This window comes from Emys orbicularis, chromosome 8 (assembly GCF_028017835.1).
Source record: "Emys orbicularis isolate rEmyOrb1 chromosome 8, rEmyOrb1.hap1, whole genome shotgun sequence".
Taxonomy (NCBI): Eukaryota; Metazoa; Chordata; order Testudines; family Emydidae; genus Emys; species Emys orbicularis.
The window spans coordinates 75805536-75822873 of NC_088690.1; the positions used below are offsets into that span (position 1 = coordinate 75805536).

Sequence of the window (17338 nt, forward strand, 5' to 3'; positions counted from 1 at the left end):
AATAAAATGTTGATGAATATAATACTATAATTACAGAATTTTGATGCTTACATTGATTCACTGGAACTTTGTGCGAACTAACATCATAAAATGCTTTATGATGATAGCTCAAAAAGAAAAACATTAGATATTCTCATTTTCTGTAAAATACTTCTGTGCTGCACTATAAAAAGAAGAAACATATTCCATGTAATGAGAGAGAGAAAATGAGAAAGGGCCAATGACACCACCCATGTTTGGGAGGAAATCCAAGGAGAAGAAGGATGAACTTCTGAATAAAGCACGACTGGAAATCCAGAGATGTGCGCACTCATGTTCCTAGATCTACCACGGATTTTCCTTGTCTTGGACAAGTCACTTCACTGCTCGAGTTCCTGTTTGCCGCATCAATAAACGGGATTAGTTACATATGCTTCACGGGGGTATTAAGAGGCTAAATTAATTAACTGGTGAAATTCACCTTAGTGCAGAAGGCCACCGCAAGGTGACATGCATCTTTTAAACGATATTGTGCGGCTCAAGTGGAATTAAGGGTACATCGATTTTGTGCTTGCCCTCTGCACATGGTGTGAGTTTCACCTTTAAAGCGGGATTTAAGTGTCAAGGCTCTTTGTACTGGGATGAAATTCACCCTAATTCTCTAAAGTGCATTGACGTCCTTTGACGGAAGGTATTAGGGAAGTTAAAAGTTGTATTATTACAGAAGTTGCTATAATAACGGCAGTCATTATAATCAGCGATCAGTGTTATGAGGGATGGAACTGAGAGTGCCTCACAATCGACATATCAAGAGCAATCAGTGACGGAGGTTGCCTGATAAATTTTTGAAGGAATTTATTCCCCCGCAAAGAAAATGTATGACCCCATTGTAAGGATATTTTGACCCGAATATTAAAATGAGACATTGCTGATAGCAGGGTAAACCGTGGAGCTCATTCTACATTTTAAAAATAAATTGCTTATAACACTGTATAAAAATAGCTATACTATTCCAGTCTTCTCTTTGTACCCCTTGTACATTTGTATATTTCATAAAGAGGAATTTAATCGTACCACAATAAAAACATAAGAACGGCCACATTCCGTCAGATGAAAGGTCCATGTAGCCCAGTATCCTGTCTTCCGACAGTGGCCAATGCCAGGTGCTTCAGAGGGAATGAACAGAACAGGCAATCATCAAGTGATCCCTGTTGCCCATTCCCAGCTTCTGGCAAAGTTTAAAGCACTGACATCACCCATCATCAAAAAATATGAAAAGACAATTCTAAATCACAGCCTCTGTACTACCAATATTTTTCATTATCTGAACTGTGAATCTTATGAGAAAAGCAACTTTTAATATTGTGCTGGAAGGTCAAAACATTCATATTAAGTATCTCACAGGAACATGGGTTTCCAGAAATGTGAACATGATTAACACCAGTCGATGAAATCTGAAGATTGTTATTTCAAAGGCCCCTTAAAATACTATTGGGAAACATTTATAGGCTAATGGAAAAGTGATAAGGGGTTGAAAAATATAAAGAGAATTCCCAGATAAAATAAAGTTTAAACAAGTATTGCTATATTCTTTGTTAATACAAACTGAAATCACTACAAAGATTAACTATTCAAAACCGCTCAGCAAGAGGGAATAATTCCATACCCAGGACTTTCGCTACATACACACCATATTTATGGGGAAAATACAAGTCGTTTAATATTAAAAATACCATATAGAACTTCAAATCCACACCCAGACACTACTAGCATATTTAGAAAAATTTTGTTCAGTTACACAGAAGTTACAAGAGTTCTGGAGGTGCAACAATCTTTCACTAACCGTTCCATAGACATTGGACGCCATCTCCTGCTGTTTCAACTTCTCCCCATTCTCGCCAGAGTGAGGGAAGTTGGGGCTGAAAACCATGAGATCATTCTTGGCGGTGCCTTCCCCTACACACAAGTTCCGGCTCTGGCGCTGGGAATAGGACCAACTCCCCACTTCGCTCGAGCACACCACGGTGGCTTTCCCAGGCCCGCACATCACTTCCGGACCCGGGTGGCATCTCAGGCCAACGTACACGACAATCACCAGCACAAACAGCCCGGACACCGAGCAAATGGCGATCATTAAAGACACGTTCATGTCAACCAAGGGCCCTTCGCTCCCGCCCCTTTGCCTCGAGTCCCATTTCACAGCCTGGGGACTCTCCACCAGGGACAGGCTGACAGTGGCTGTCGCTGACAGCACCGGTTCCCCATGGTCCTTCACCAGGATCACGAGTCTCTGGCTGGGGCCGTCCGCCTCCTCCAAGGCCCGCGTGGTGCTGATCTCCCCGCTGTACACACCCACCCGGAAAGGCCCCGCAGCCCTGGGCTCCTGCACTTCGTAGCGAAGCCACGCGTTGTAGCCGGAATCCGCATCCACCGCTCGGATCTTGCCCACCACGTGCCCTGCGCCGGCCGACAGCGGAACCAGCTCGGGTCCTGGCGAGCCGCGGCCGGAGCCAGCCGGGGACACTGCGGGCGCGTTGTCATTTTCATCCAGGATAAAGAGCTGCACAGTCACGTTCCCGCACAACGACGGGAACCCGGCGTCCCTCGCGCTCACCTGGAACTGCAGCACTTGCAGCTCCTCGTAGTCAAAGGGCTGCAGGGCATAGATGTGCCCGCTCTCCGAGTGCACCGAGATGTAGCTGGAGAGGGGCTGCTCTCCCACACTCCGCTCCACCACCGAGTAGCTCACAAAGGCGTTTTCCCTCAGGTCCGGGTCCGAGGCCGACACGGTGAAGAGATGGGCCCCGGGCGGGTTGTTTTCCTTCACAAACACAGTGTAAACGGGCTGAGGGAAAGCGGGGGCGTTATCGTTCACATCCGCGATCGGCACCAAAATGCTGCTGCTGGCCGAGAGAGACGGGGTCCCTTTGTCTCTGGCTGTCACCAGGATCTTATATTCAGACACTCGCTCCCGATCCACGGCCTCCGCCAGCACCAGCGAGTGATAATCCTTAAAGGTGGAGACGAGCCGAAAGGGCAGGTTCGGAGAGATGGAGCAGGTGACTTTGCCGTTGACTCCGGAGTCCCGGTCAGAGACGCTAATAAGAGCCACCACTGTCCCCGGGGGAGCGTCCTCCGGTACCGGCAGAGAAAGGGAAGTCACGGCCAGCTCAGGGGCGTTATCGTTCACGTCTAAAACGTCTATCAAAACTTTGCAGTGTCCTGACAAAGGAAGGTTACCTTTATCGTCAGCCTGAATTTGGAGATCATATACTTTATTTTTTTCGAAATCTAATTGTCCTTTAATGCGGATCTCCCCGGTATTCGGTTCTATTGTGAAGACATCTCTTCCACTTACCGGAACAAAACTACTGAAGGAGTATGAAATATCCTTATTAATTCCTTCATCGAAATCTGTGGCGTTGAGTTTGATGACTAATGTCCCATTAGCTGCATTTTCGAACAATCGGATCTTATAAACGGACTGATTAAATACAGGCGCGTTATCATTCACATCCAGCACCGTGATCACCAGCTGAACTGTGCCGGTGAGCTCCGGTTTGCCCCCATCAGTCGAGATGAGTAATAAATAATGCACAGGCGTTTCCTCTCTGTCGAGGGATTTCTTTAATACAAGGACTAAACCGTCACTGTGTTCGTCGTTCTTTTGCAAATCTGAAGTGAAATATTCGCTTGGGCTGAGTTTATAGGTTAGCAGAGAGTTTGTACCAATATCTGCGTCAGACGCGCCCTCTAGTGGGAAACGCGAACCTGGAAGAGTTAGTGATTCTGCTATACTCAGGTTTTGTTCATTTACCGAAAAAACAGGAGCATTGTCGTTTATATCCTGTATCTCCACTTCCACGTGAAATATCCTCAGGGGTTTGTCCACTATCACCTCCAGGTCAATGGCGCACAGGGGGCTCTGGCCGCACAGCTCTTCCCTGTCTATTCGCGAATTAACAAACAAAACGCCGGTCTGCACGTTTACCTCAAAATAGTCTCTCCTACCTTTGGAGACCATCCGGAACATCCGAGGCACCAGCTCCGCCACCTCCAGTTCCAGGTCCTGGGCCAGGCGGCCCACAAAGGTGCCGTGTTTGGATTCCTCCGGCACGGAATAACGGACCTGGCCGCTGCCCACCTCCCAGGCCGTGTGTAACAGAACCAACCGCAGCAGCTGCCTGGTTACCAGGGAGTCTCGCCGGAGAAAAGCCATTGCGGACTACTTAGAAATCAGTGTTTTCACTGAGCGAACGCGCAGAATCCAGGGAATGAGGAGGATGCGTTGCAGGTTTGAAAACCGTTTAATTAAATGCAGTTATTACATCCGGGAGTCTGCCTGATGCGCTGAAAGGCAGGATTTTCAGAGCTTCTGAAGGAGGAGTTGTATGTTTTCTCCTGTTTAAGTGTCTTTTTAGCCGACAGCGACATCTTGTGTCTCAGACCTTTCCGCAGTTTATATCTTCCAAACTACGTCTTCTTTAATCCAGAGAGTTCAAGCATACGGTTTTCTCATCTTCTCTTCCTCCCCCTTTCCCTCCGCCCGCCGAGCTATCACGGAAGATATCCCTTCGAACGTTATGTCGTTCCGTGCTCATGATAGGAGATAATATTTGGCAACAGACAGAAATTTTCTAATTTTGCCTCTATAGCTGAACCACCAAAAGAAGTCTGGGGTTCCTTACCTATAGAAAGATGTTTTAATCTTTTCCCTTTCAGATCTTTAAAGATTTCATCACTTGATCCTGCACTACCGTCTAATGCACTTCCACTGACACACACGCGTCTACATCTTAATATCTCTATATCTTATATTTATCTTACAGAGATACATAGCTATGGCTATCTCCGACTCGGACAGACCACAAAATATTGAAAGAACACGGAGGTTTTTGAAAGGAAGGCATTCAAAACTCAGGAAATACCAAATTCTTCTCCCTTGTGAATATTCATGTAGATTCTGTCATTATTATTTTATTACATCGTTAGTTGATTGGTTGGTTGGGCTGGTTTCTTTAACTACCTCATTCAAGGTGAAATTCTGTGTATAGAAACATAGTTTTATTTTTAAGGCTTAAATTACTTAAATTGTGCATTGCCCTTGTGCTGGTTTTCCACAAGTGCCTAAATGTGTATTTACAACAGTGCAGAGGATACATGGCATTCAGTAAATATGGGAGCTGTTTAATATTTATGTTTATTCTTATTATTTTGCCAGTTACTCTCTGCCTTACCTGCAGATTATTATTCTACACAGAGTGAAGCCGATTTTTTCTGGATTTCTTCCTCATTCCCTTCACAACCTTTTAAACTGGAGAAGAAACCAATCTAATTATTTAATTAAAGACTGCATTTTAATGAATATGCATAGATGAGCACAGTTATCGATGTGTTAGAAACCTGAATGTTGGCATTTCCCGACTTTTGAGTGCTTCCTTTTGCAATCTTAGTGTTCTTCAACATTGTTTTTAATGGAATTTCCTACGTTTTTCAAAAATAAAATTGACAAAAACAAATAACTTCCATTCTATTTTTAGGCAGAAATGAAATGCCTCGGCCTGTACAATATGTGCACCCTCTAAAACTAGGGCTTATCTGGAGTCCTGCCTCACACAATACATAGATTAACAGAACATACATAATGAGGTATGGCTATATCCCCATTACATATATAGCTTCAGATTTCACGTGGGAATATGTAGGGCTCCTTTACAGCCCGATCTTTATCGGCACACACTTTCGCAGACCACATTACATAAACACTTGCATATTAAATGTTAAATTCTTCTTAACTTTCTTACACATGCACGTAGGGAGCCAGTAGAATATAAGTGATACCGGATACTAAAATAGAATGTATCAGTTACATGCACACATTTACACAATGCGAACGGAACATCGGGAGATCATTAGAAAGAAAACAGCAACCAGTGCATACGGTCAAAGTATGTTTCCCAATCCTTTTTAAAGTCAGCAAATCTCAAACCATTTCAACAGATCACTGAAAAGCACATATGCCCCCCCCCCTTTAAATTTAAAGTTTTTACAGACCACTTATTTAGGCACTAGAGCTGTTTTCAGAAATGTTACATATTTAAGGAAAATAATACATTTTACTCTGTTTTTACGTAAAAACAATTAATCCGTTGTAACCATCTCTCAAAAGCTGCTCTCTACTTTGACTAAACCTGCAATTTAAACTAAAAAGGTAAAAGTTTGAGCAGGTTATAAGCAACTGGAAAAGGCCATTGAGAACGCAAACGTTTAGGCAACTTAACTACAGGTGTTTGTAAATACTTCGCTGTATATATATAATAATTTTAGGCAATATCAGTAAAATAGTGGTAAAATATAGCACAATCTGAAGAACAGTTTTGGTCTTGGGCTATGTTACTAGAACCAGGGGCTAAGGCGATATATACACCTATTTTATATGACACCATTTTTAAAAATTGATATTATTTGAGACAGTGACTATCTCTTTCTTTCCCTTTTGCATTTTTGTATGCACTATAATGTGTATGTGCGATTTGTTTTGCTTTACATTTGTCTATTAGAAGCTTGGGATGTACAAAGAAGGCGGGAACAGACCCATTTAATGCTCAAATAATTCAGCACATTAGAACGGCTTCCCCATGTTGAAGGTATTAGCACCAACTTTCATCCACTCTTGGTGACAGGAAAGACAGGCCAGCTGATCAACTCCTCTTCCTAGCAGGAGAACACCCGAGAAGAACTCTCTCCCCCAATGGAAGAAGTTTGTACAGCTGTCTGTCTCCTCCTGGTGGATAGTTAGGGTATATATAGTCACTATGTCAGTAATTTTTTTCGGTTCTTTCAGTCACATGCCAATAAAGTTATCACAAATACAGGATTATCTTCCAATGTATACCATGCTTACTAACGGCACAAATTAAATCAGTCAGCTTGTGTATCGCAAAAATGGTCGAAGTCACAGCTGGCTACCTACACACCACCCAAAAAATGTTCCCTGCATCCAAAGGGAAAAAATAACAGGATAAATATATTAAGATGTTCTCTTTACTATTTTTTATTTATTTTCTAATGTAGTATGTTTTCCTCTTTGTAATTCTGTTCAATTTACTAGGGAAAACGGGATACATTCTGTAACTATTTCTTCCTAAAACAATTCTTAGTTCTCTGAGCACAGGATCTCTCACTCTTAGTAGTTACTTGTTGACTTTCTGTGGAAATGGAGGTATAAAAATAAGTTACCGTAATTCTTTTTTAAAGGTTGTAAAACCACTGCATTATTTTCCATGTTCCAGAATCCATTACTATTGAAAAAGAAACCGAAATGGAATCTGAAAACCAAAAACTGGAAATGACTCATAAAAAGGAAGTACTTGTATGGGTTATAATGCATCACAAATCTAAATAACCATTGTTAATTTTTAAATAAAATCCAAAAGAAGCAGTTAATCATAATGAACGGTATTTTGTAAGATTCTCGAAGATACACACTCATTCAGTTATTTACTTGTGCATTATCAGGAAAAGGAGAACTTCCAAGTAATAAAATCAATTTACAAGCTGATAACATAGTGGTAAACAAAAAATTGATCTATTAAAAATCTGTAATAAATAACATTAAATAGGGCTGTCAAGAGATTTTAAAAATTAATTGTGATTAATTGCACTGTTAAATAATAATAGAATACGATTTATTTAAATATTTTGAGTGTTTTCTACATTTTCAAATATATTGATTTCAATTAAAACACAGAATACAAAGTGTACAGGGCTCACTTTATTTTTTTTATTACAAATACTTGCACTGTAAAAAAACCCAAAAGAAATAGTATTTTTCAATTCACCTAATACAAGTACTGTAGTGTAATCTCTTTATCGTGAAAGTTAAACCTACAAATTTAGAATTATGTACAAAAAAACTGCATTCAAAAATAAAACAATGTAAAATTTTAGAGCCTGCAAGTCCACTCAGTCCTACTTCTTGTTCAGCCAATCACTCAGACAAACAAGTTTGTTTACATTTTCAGGGAATAATGCTACCCTCTTCTTGTTTACAATGTCACCTGAAAGTGAGAACAGTGATTCGCATGGCACTGTTGTAGCCGGCGTCGCAAGATATTTACGTGCCAGATGCACTAAAGATTCACATGTCTCCACCTTCAACCACCATTCCAGAAGACATGCGTCCATGCTGATAATGGGTTCTGCTTGATAACAATCCAAAGCAGTGCAGACCAATGCATGTTCATTTGCTCGGTGTCCGGGCTGTTTGTGCTGGTGATTGTCGTGTACGTTGGCCTGAGATGCCACCCGCAGAAGGTTGATTTTCTTTTTTGGTGGTTCAGGTTCTGTAGTTTCCGCATCAGAGTGTTGCTCTTTTAAGACTTTTGAAAGCATGCTCCACACCTCATCCCTCTCAGATTTTGGAAGGCACTTCAGATTCTTAAACCTTGGGTCGAGTGCTGTAGCTTAAGAAATCTCACAGTGGTACCTTCTTTAAGTTTTGTCAAATCTGCAGTGAAAGTGTTCTTAAAATGAACTACATGTGCTGGGTCATCATCCAAGACTGGTATACCATGAAATGTATGGCAGAATGCAGGTAAAACAGAGCAGGGGACATACAATTCTCCCCCAAGGAGTTCAGTCACAAATTTAATTAATGCATTATTTTTTTAATGGGCATCATCAGCATGGAAGCATGTCCTCTGGAATGGTGGCTGAAGCATAAAGGGGCATATGAATGTTTACCACATCTGACAGGTAAAATACCTTGCAATGCCAAAATGCCATGCAAATGCCTGTTCTCACTTTCTGGTGACATTATAAATAAGAAGAGGGCAGCATTGTTTCCTGTAAATGTAAACAAGCTTTTTTGTCTTAACGATTGGCTGAACAAGAAGTAGGACTGAGTGGACTTGTAGGCTCTGAAGTTTTACATTGTTTTGTTTTTCAGTGCAGTTATGTAACAAAAAAATCTATATTTGTAAGTTGCACTTTCACAACAAAGATTGCACTTCGGTACTTGTATGAGGTGCACTGAAAAATACTATTTGTTTTGGTTATCATTTTTACAGTGCAAACATTTGTAATAAAAATAATATACACTTTGATTTAAATTACAACACAGAATACAATATATATGAAAATGTAGAAAAACATTCAAAATATTTAACAAATTTCAATTGGTATTCTGTTGTTTAACAGTGCGATTAATTTTTTTTTTTTAGTTAATCGCATGAGTTAACTGCGATTAATCAATATTAAAAGCCTATACATTTCTGGTAATAGGTACACCCAGGTATTCCTCACTAAGATGTTTCTACTGATTTATCCTGAAAGCCATAAAGAATACTTTAGAAACAGAAAATTTTAAAATATGGGTATATAATTACATTCATTTGGGTGCTTCCCTAGATTCTCTGGAATCTTGTAAGAGATTTCATACTAACGTGCTTTAGGTTGATGGTCTAGGAAAGAATAGCAAAAAAACTCAAAAAACTTTGTAAAACACTTCTGAACTGCATTTAAAAGAGAACAAATAACATGTAATAAGCAGGAGAGAAAATGATAAAGGACAAATGGAATCACCAAATTTCGGAGGAGATCCAAGGAAAGGAAAGATGATTTTCTAGGCAAGAAGCAAGACTGTCAACCATGAATTCTACACTGTGTTTCTGTATCTGTTGCAAACCTTCTGTAACTGTGGACAAGTCACTTCACTGCTCTGGGTCTCAGTTTCCCCACAGAAGGAAGGGGATAATTGCATATAAGTTGCGGTGGCACGGTGAGGAGTAATTCAGAGCCAGCACCCAGACTGTTCACCAGTCATGTCCCACTTCAACCCAATTTTGAAGGTTTAAGATTCAATTATAATAGGTTTTCAGTGGGGATAAAGCGGGAATAAAGCATTACATTTTAACTCATCCTAATGCTTTAACGTGTTTTGGCTTCTTCAGGTGGAACGTATTAAACCATTCCAAAGTATTGTTCTTTACGGTGTCGTCATCATCAATGGAAACTATCAGTCAAGAAGCATATAAAGAGCCATCTCTAATAACAAAAAATATAAGGAAGTAATTCTTGGAGGAATACTCCCCAGGCAAAGAACACGGATGCTACCACCAGATCATGGCTATTTATTTCTTCTTCTTAAAAAATATAGTGTTTCTCATGGAATTAACAGCGCAGATGGTGCTACTAAAAAAAGAGCAAACGATAGACAATACAATTGCAAATTTACATGCATAATATTATATCCTTTGGCTTTTATCCATTCTAACAGACATATTTCGAAATTCATTCGAATGCTACTAAAAAACACTTATGTTTAAAAAACTGTATCCGAAGTACCCACCCAAAAGCAACAACCAGAAAGTTGGATCGCTAAAAAGATTCATTATTCGTCATTCAAACATGCATTTTACAAAAATATAAATTAATTAGAGAATCACTACTAACTACTTTAAAATAATCTTCAGTGAGACACTGGAAACAATGTATTGTGGCGGGAAATATTATTTAACCAACCGTGCCGCATAGATTGGGCGTCTCCTTCTCCCCGTTCTCTGCGGAGTTAGGAAAATTGGGGCTGAAAACCATGAGGTCATTCTTGGCGGTGCCTTCCCCTACACACAAGTTCCGGCTCTGGCGCTGGGAATAGGACCAACTCCCCACTTCGCTCGAGCACACCACGGTGGCTTTCCCAGGCCCGCACATCACTTCCGGACCCGGGTGGCATCTCAGGCCAACGTACACGACAATCACCAGCACAAACAGCCCGGACACCGAGCAAATGGCGATCATTAAAGACACGTTCATGTCAACCAAGGGTCCTTCGCTCCTGCCCCTTTGCCTCGAGTCCCATTTCACAGCCTGGGGACTCTCCACCAGGGACAGGCTGACAGTGGCTGTCGCTGACAGCGCCGGCTCCCCATGGTCCTTCACCAGGATCACGAGTCTCTGGCTGGGGCCGTCCGCCTCCTCCAAGGCCCGCGTGGTGCTGATCTCCCCGCTGTACACACCCACCCGGAAAGGCCCCGCAGCCCTGGGCTCCTGCACTTCGTAGCGAAGCCACGCGTTGTAGCCGGAATCCGCATCCACCGCTCGGATCTTGCCCACCACGTGCCCTGCGCCGGCCGACAGCGGAACCAGCTCGGGCCCTGGCGAGCCGCGGCCGGAGCCAGCCGGGGACACTGCGGGCGCGTTGTCATTTTCATCCAGGACAAAGAGCTGCACAGTCACGTTCCCGCACAACGACGGGAACCCGGCGTCCCTCGCGCTCACCTGGAACTGCAGCACTTCCAGCTCCTCGTAGTCAAAGGGCTGCAAGGCATAGATGTGCCCGCTCTCCGAGTGCACCGAGATGTAGCTGGACAGGGGCTGCTCTACCACACTCCGCTCCACCACCGAGTAGCTCACAAAGGCGTTTTCCCTCAGGTCCGGGTCCGAGGCCGACACGGTGAAGAGATGGGCCCCGGGCGGGTTGTTTTCCTTCACAAACACCATGTAAACGGGCTGAGGGAAAGCGGGGGCGTTATCGTTCACATCCGCGATCGGCACCAAAATGCTGCTGCTGGCCGAGAGAGACGGGGCCCCTTCGTCTCTGGCTGTCACCAGGATCTTATATTCAGACACTCGCTCCCGATCCACGGCCTCCGCCAGCACCAGCGAGTGATAATTCTTAAAGGTGGAGACGAGCTGAAAGGGCAGGTTCGGGGGGATGGAGCAGGTGACTTTGCCGTTGTCTCCCGAGTCCCGGTCAGAGACGCTAATAAGAGCCACCACTGTCCCCGGGGGAGCGTCTTCCGGCACCGGCAGAGAAAGGGAAGTCACAGCCACCTCAGGGGCGTTATCGTTCACGTCTAAAACGTCTATCAAAACTTTGCAGTGTCCCACTAACGGGGGATTCCCCTTATCCTTTGCCTCAACTTGAATTTCAAACAGATTAATATCTTCAAAATCTATATTTCCTTTAACCCTGATTTCTCCAGTATTTTGTTCTATCCTGAAAACTTTTCTTATGTTTGGAGAAATATGGTTGGTAAACGAATAGGAAATATTCTTATTAATGCCCTCATCCATGTCAGTGGCGTTGAGTTTTATGATTAAAGTCCCGTTAGGTGCATTTTCCAATAATTTGATTTGATAAACGGATTGATTAAATACAGGGGCGTTGTCATTGGCATCCAGCACAGTGATCACCAGCTGAACTGTGCCGGTGAGCTCCGGTTTGCCCCCATCAATAGCCGTGAGTAATAAACGATGCGCATGGATTTCCTCCCTATCAAGAGGTTTCTTTAACACAAGCACTAAAGATTTACTTTTCTCCTTCGTTTTCTCCTCTACAATGAAATGTTCGCTTGAGCTGATCTTGTAGGTTAGCAGCGAGTTTGTACCAATATCTGCGTCAGACGCGCCCTCTAGTGGGAAATGCGAACCTGGAAGCGTTAGTGATTCTGCTATACTCAGATTTTGTTCATTTACCGAGAAAGCAGGAGCATTGTCGTTTATATCCTGTATCTCCACTTCCACGTGAAATATCCTCAGGGGTTTGTCCACTATCACCTCCAGGTCAATGGCGCACAGGGGGCTCTGGCCGCACAGCTCTTCCCTGTCTATTCGCGAATTAACAAACAAAACGCCGTTCTGCAAATTTACCTCAAAATAGTCTCTCCTGCTGTTGGAGACCATCCGGAACATCCGAGGCACCAGCTCCGCCACCTCCAGCCCCAGGTCCTGGGCCAGGCGGCCCACAAAGGTGCCGTGTTTGGATTCCTCCGGCACGGAATAACGGACCTGGCCGCTGCCCACCTCCCAGGCCGTGTGTAACAGAACCAACCGCAGCAGCTGCCTGGTTACCAGGGAGTCTCGCCGGAGAAGAGCCATTGCGGACACGGGGTGCGGGGTTATAAATCAGTTTTTTAACTGAGCGAACCGCAGAGTCCAGTGAATGAGGAGGATGAAGTACCTTTGAAAACAGTTTATTTATTCCAACCCTCTCACATCCGGGAGCCCTCCTGACGCGTTGACAGGCAGGGTTTTCAAATCTTCTGTAGGAGGAGCTGTGTGTTTCTTTCCTGTTGAAAAGTCTCTTTAGACATCAGCGACACCTTGTGACAGAATGTGTAAATACAACAGCGAAGATTTTTCCCCATATATGTCTTTTCTACTTAATCAGGACTTTCTTTCATCTTTCACTACTCTGCTAACAAAATTTCTTTACTGAATTTTTACTTATTTTACATCAATGCATTAGGCAGTAAAATAGATTTCCATCGTTTTGGGAACGACTGACAACTGATTGTTTACTGTGTACATTTTTATAATATTCATATAATAATATTTACATTTTCTTACCCCACAGTCAGGTATATAAGTAAATCAACTGTTAAACTTAATTTTGAAGCCACAATTTAAAAAAAATATTTTTCTGCCAATTTCACTCCAACAGCTCCTCTACTGGTTCCATAATCTCACATATTTATCATGGGGAAAATATTTGTTAGTAAATGGAGATGTCAGAAATTCACTCCCATCTTTAACCAGCATCATAGTTCTGTGAGATATTAACTATGAAAGTTGACTTAATATTTACGAGATAGATACCAGGACAACACTGTCCATTCCTCACTGATTAAAACTATAAAAAAGGGTAAGTTTTCCCATCTTTTTCAATAGTCTTGTGAAACCTATGAGACTTTATATGTGTATTTTGGACTTTCTTTCTTGCTTGCTTTCTAATTTCACAAAATTAATGAATAAAATCTACACAAATTGAAACCAATGTCCAAATCAAAATTCACTACTCCCACCCTAAGACGGGGTCCACACTACAAAGTTATGGCAATGCAAGGCAGCTTACATCTACCTATTTGTGCATGTGTCTACACATAAGTTGGTCTCCCACCACTGTAAACACCTTAAATAACCAGACTTCCATACAAACGGACTTCACTAAAATAAGACAGGAGATCTACATTACACACTTCACCTCTCTACAAAGGAAAAAGGACTGTAAGCTGTCTAAAAATCCTACCTGCCACATGGGGCCATAACAGTGGTACCCCTAACCCACCCAGCAATATCATCAATCTATCCAACTACACACTCAGCCCGGCAGAAGAGTCTGTCCTATCTCGGGGACTCTCTTTCTGCCCTGCCACCCCCACAAACATGATACAGTTCTGCGGCGATCTGGAAGCCTACTTTCGCTGTCTCCAACTCAAAGAATACTTTCAAGATAACACTGAACAGCGCACTGATACACAGATACCTTCCCACCAACAGCACAAGAAGAAGAACTCCACATGGACTCCTTCTGAGGGTCGAAATGACAGTCTGGACCTATACATAGAATGCTTCCGCCAACGTGCACAGGCAGAAATAGTGGAAAAACAACATCGCTTGCCTCATAACCTCAGTCATGCAGAACGCAATGCCATCCACAGCCTCAGAAACCACCCTGACATTATAATCAAAGAGGCTGATAAAGGAGGTGCTGTTGTCATCATGAACAGGTCTGACTACCAAAAGGAGGCTGCCAGACAACTCTCCAATACCAAGTTCTACAGGCCACTTCCCTCAGATCCCACTGAGGAATACACTAAGAAACTGCACCATCTACTCAGGACACTCCCTACACTAACACAGGAACAAATCAACATACCCTTGGAGCCCCGACCGGGGTTATTCTATCTACTACCCAAGATCCACAAACCCGGAAATCCTGGACGCCCCATCATCTTGGGCATTGGCACTCTCACTGAAGGACTGTCTGGATATGTGGACTCTCTACTCAGACACTACTCCACCAGCACTCCCAGCTATCTCTGTGACACCACTGATTTCCTGAGAAAACTACAAAGCATTGGTGACCTTCCAGAAAACACCATCCTAGCCACCATGGATGTAGAGGCTCTCTACACAAACATCCCACACACAGATGGAATACAAGCTGTCAGGAACAGTATCCCTGAAGATGCCACAGCACAACTGGTTGCTGAACTCTGTGACTTTATCCTCACACACAACTATTTCAAATTTGATGACAATATATACCTCCAGACCAGTGGCACCACTATGGGCACCCGCATGGCCCCACAATATGCCAACATGTTTATGGCTGACCTGGAACAACACGTCCTCAGCTCTCGTCCACTCATGCCCCTTCTCTACCTATGCTACATTGATGACATCTTCATCATCTGGACCCATGGGAAGGAGACTCTGGAAAAATTCCACCACGATTTCAACAGCTTCCACCCCACCATCAACCTCAGCCTGGACCAATCTACACTGGAGGTCCACTTCCTAGACACCATGGTGCAAATAAGTGACGGTCACATTAACACCACCCTATACCGAAAACCTACACAGCTACGCCTACCTTCATGCCTCCAGCTTCCATCCTGGACACACCACACGATCCATTGTCTACAGCCAAGCACTGAGGTACAACTGCATCTGCTCCAACCCCTCAGACAGAGACCAACACCTACAAAATCTTCACCAAGCATTCTCAAAACTATGATACCCGCACGAGGAAATAAGGAAACAGATCAACAGAGCCAGATGTGTACCCAGAAGCCTCCTCCTGCAAGACAAGCCCAAGAAAGAAACCAACAGAACACCACCGGCCATCACATACAGTCCCCAGCTAAAACCTCTCCAATGCATCATCAGTGATCTACAACCCATCCTGGACAATGATCCCTCACTTTCACAGGCCTTGGGTGGCAGGCCAGTCCTCGCCCACAGACAACCCACCAACCTGAAGCATATTCTCACCAGTAACTACACACCGCACCATAGTAACTCTAACTCAGGAACCAATCCATGCAACAAACCTCGATGCCAACTCTGCCCACATATCTACACAAGTGACACCATCACAGGACTTAACCAGATCAGCTACACCATCACCGGTTCATTCACCTGCATGTCCACCAATGTAATATACGCCATCATATGCCAGCAATGCCCCTCTGCTATGTACATCGGCCAAACTGGACAGTCCCTACATAAAAGGATAAATGGACACAAATCAGATATTAGGAATGGCAATATACAAAAACCTGTAGGAGAACACTTCAATCTCTCTGGACACACAATAGCAGATTTAAAGGTAGCCATCCTGCAGCAGAAAAACTTCAGGACCAGACTTCAAAGAGAAACTGCTGAGCTTCAGTTCATCTGCAAATTTGACACCATCAGCTCAGGATTAAACAAAGACTGTGAATGGCTAGCCAACTACAGAGGCAGTTTCTCCTCCCTTGGTGTTCACACCTCAACTGCTAGAAGAGGGCCTCATCCTCCCTGATTGAACTAACCTCGTTATCTCTAGCCTGACTCACTCTTGCTTGCATATTTATCCTTGCCTCTGGAAATTTCCACTACATGCATCTGACGAAGTGGGTATTCACCCACGAAAGCTCATGCTCCAATACGTCTGTTAGTCTATAAGGTGCCACAGGACTCTTTGCTGCTTTTACAGATCCAGACTAACACGGCTACCCCTCTGAGGGCTTGTCTACACTACAAAATTAGGTCGGATTTATAGAAGCCGGTTTTATAGAAACCGGTTTTATGCAGCCGACTGTGTGTGTCCCCACATAAAATGCTCTAAGTGCATGAAGTCGGCGGACCGCGTCCACAGTACCGAGGCTAGCGTCGACTTCCGGCGCATTGCACTATGGGTGCCTATGGGTACCTATCCCACAGTTCCCAGAGTCTCCGGCGCCCATTGGAATTATGGGTTGAGATCGCAATGCCCGAATGATGCAAAGCAGTGCCGCGGGGGGTTCTGGGTACATTGCGTCACGCCCCTCCCCCGCCGTCACAGCAACGGCAGACAATAGATTCGCGCCTTTTTACCTGGATTACCTGTGCAGACAACATACCACGCCAAGCATGGAGCCCGCTCAGCTCAGCTCACCATCACCATATGTCTTCCGGGTGCCGGCAAACGTGGGACTGCATTGCTAAACAGCAGCAGCAGCTTACTGCCTTTTGGCGGTAGACGGTGCAGCATGAGTAGTAGCCTTCATCGGCGCTCGGGATGCTGGTAGCTGTGGGGCTGGCAGCCGTAGGGCTGCATTGCACCAGCCCCTTGCCTTTTGGCAGTAGATGGTTTATTACGACTGGTAACCGTCCTGTCAGTATTGTCTGCTGAGCATCCAGAAGAGGCCGAGGGCGATCTGGGTGCTCAGCAGATCTGCAAGAAGAGCTTTCCTCAGGTCTGAAAGCAAGTAAATTTACAGGTTGCCTGAAATGCTCATAGATGTCCTCGTTGGACAATGATGGTTACCAGTCGTAGTATACTATTTGCTGCCAAGTATTGTCTGCTAAGCACCCAGAAAAGGCC

The 17338-nt window shown here is 43.8% G+C and overlaps 2 protein-coding genes across 2 annotated transcripts in view; both read right to left on the bottom strand.

Moving 5' to 3' along the window:
• The window catches only part of LOC135882779 (protocadherin alpha-C2-like), a 185729-nt gene extending 181531 nt beyond the window's left edge, over positions 1-4198 (bottom strand). Inside the window, exon 1 of the mRNA XM_065409802.1 lies at positions 1879-4198. Coding sequence (XP_065265874.1) covers positions 1879-4198 — 2320 coding nt within the window. The remainder of the gene's footprint in view (positions 1-1878) is intronic.
• Positions 4199-10494: 6296 nt separating this feature from the next.
• LOC135883152 (protocadherin alpha-8-like) lies at positions 10495-12861 on the bottom strand. Its single transcript, XM_065410216.1, has one exon. The coding sequence runs from the start codon at positions 12859-12861 to the stop codon at positions 10495-10497; it is 2367 nt and encodes a 788-aa protein (XP_065266288.1).
• Positions 12862-17338: the final 4477 nt, after the last annotated feature.

Bases quoted from the DNA above. Each gene is read 5' to 3' on its own strand.
- LOC135883152 (XM_065410216.1), bottom strand. From the start codon at position 12,861: ATGGCTCTTCTCCGGCGAGACTCCCTGGTAACCAGGCAGCTGCTGCGG.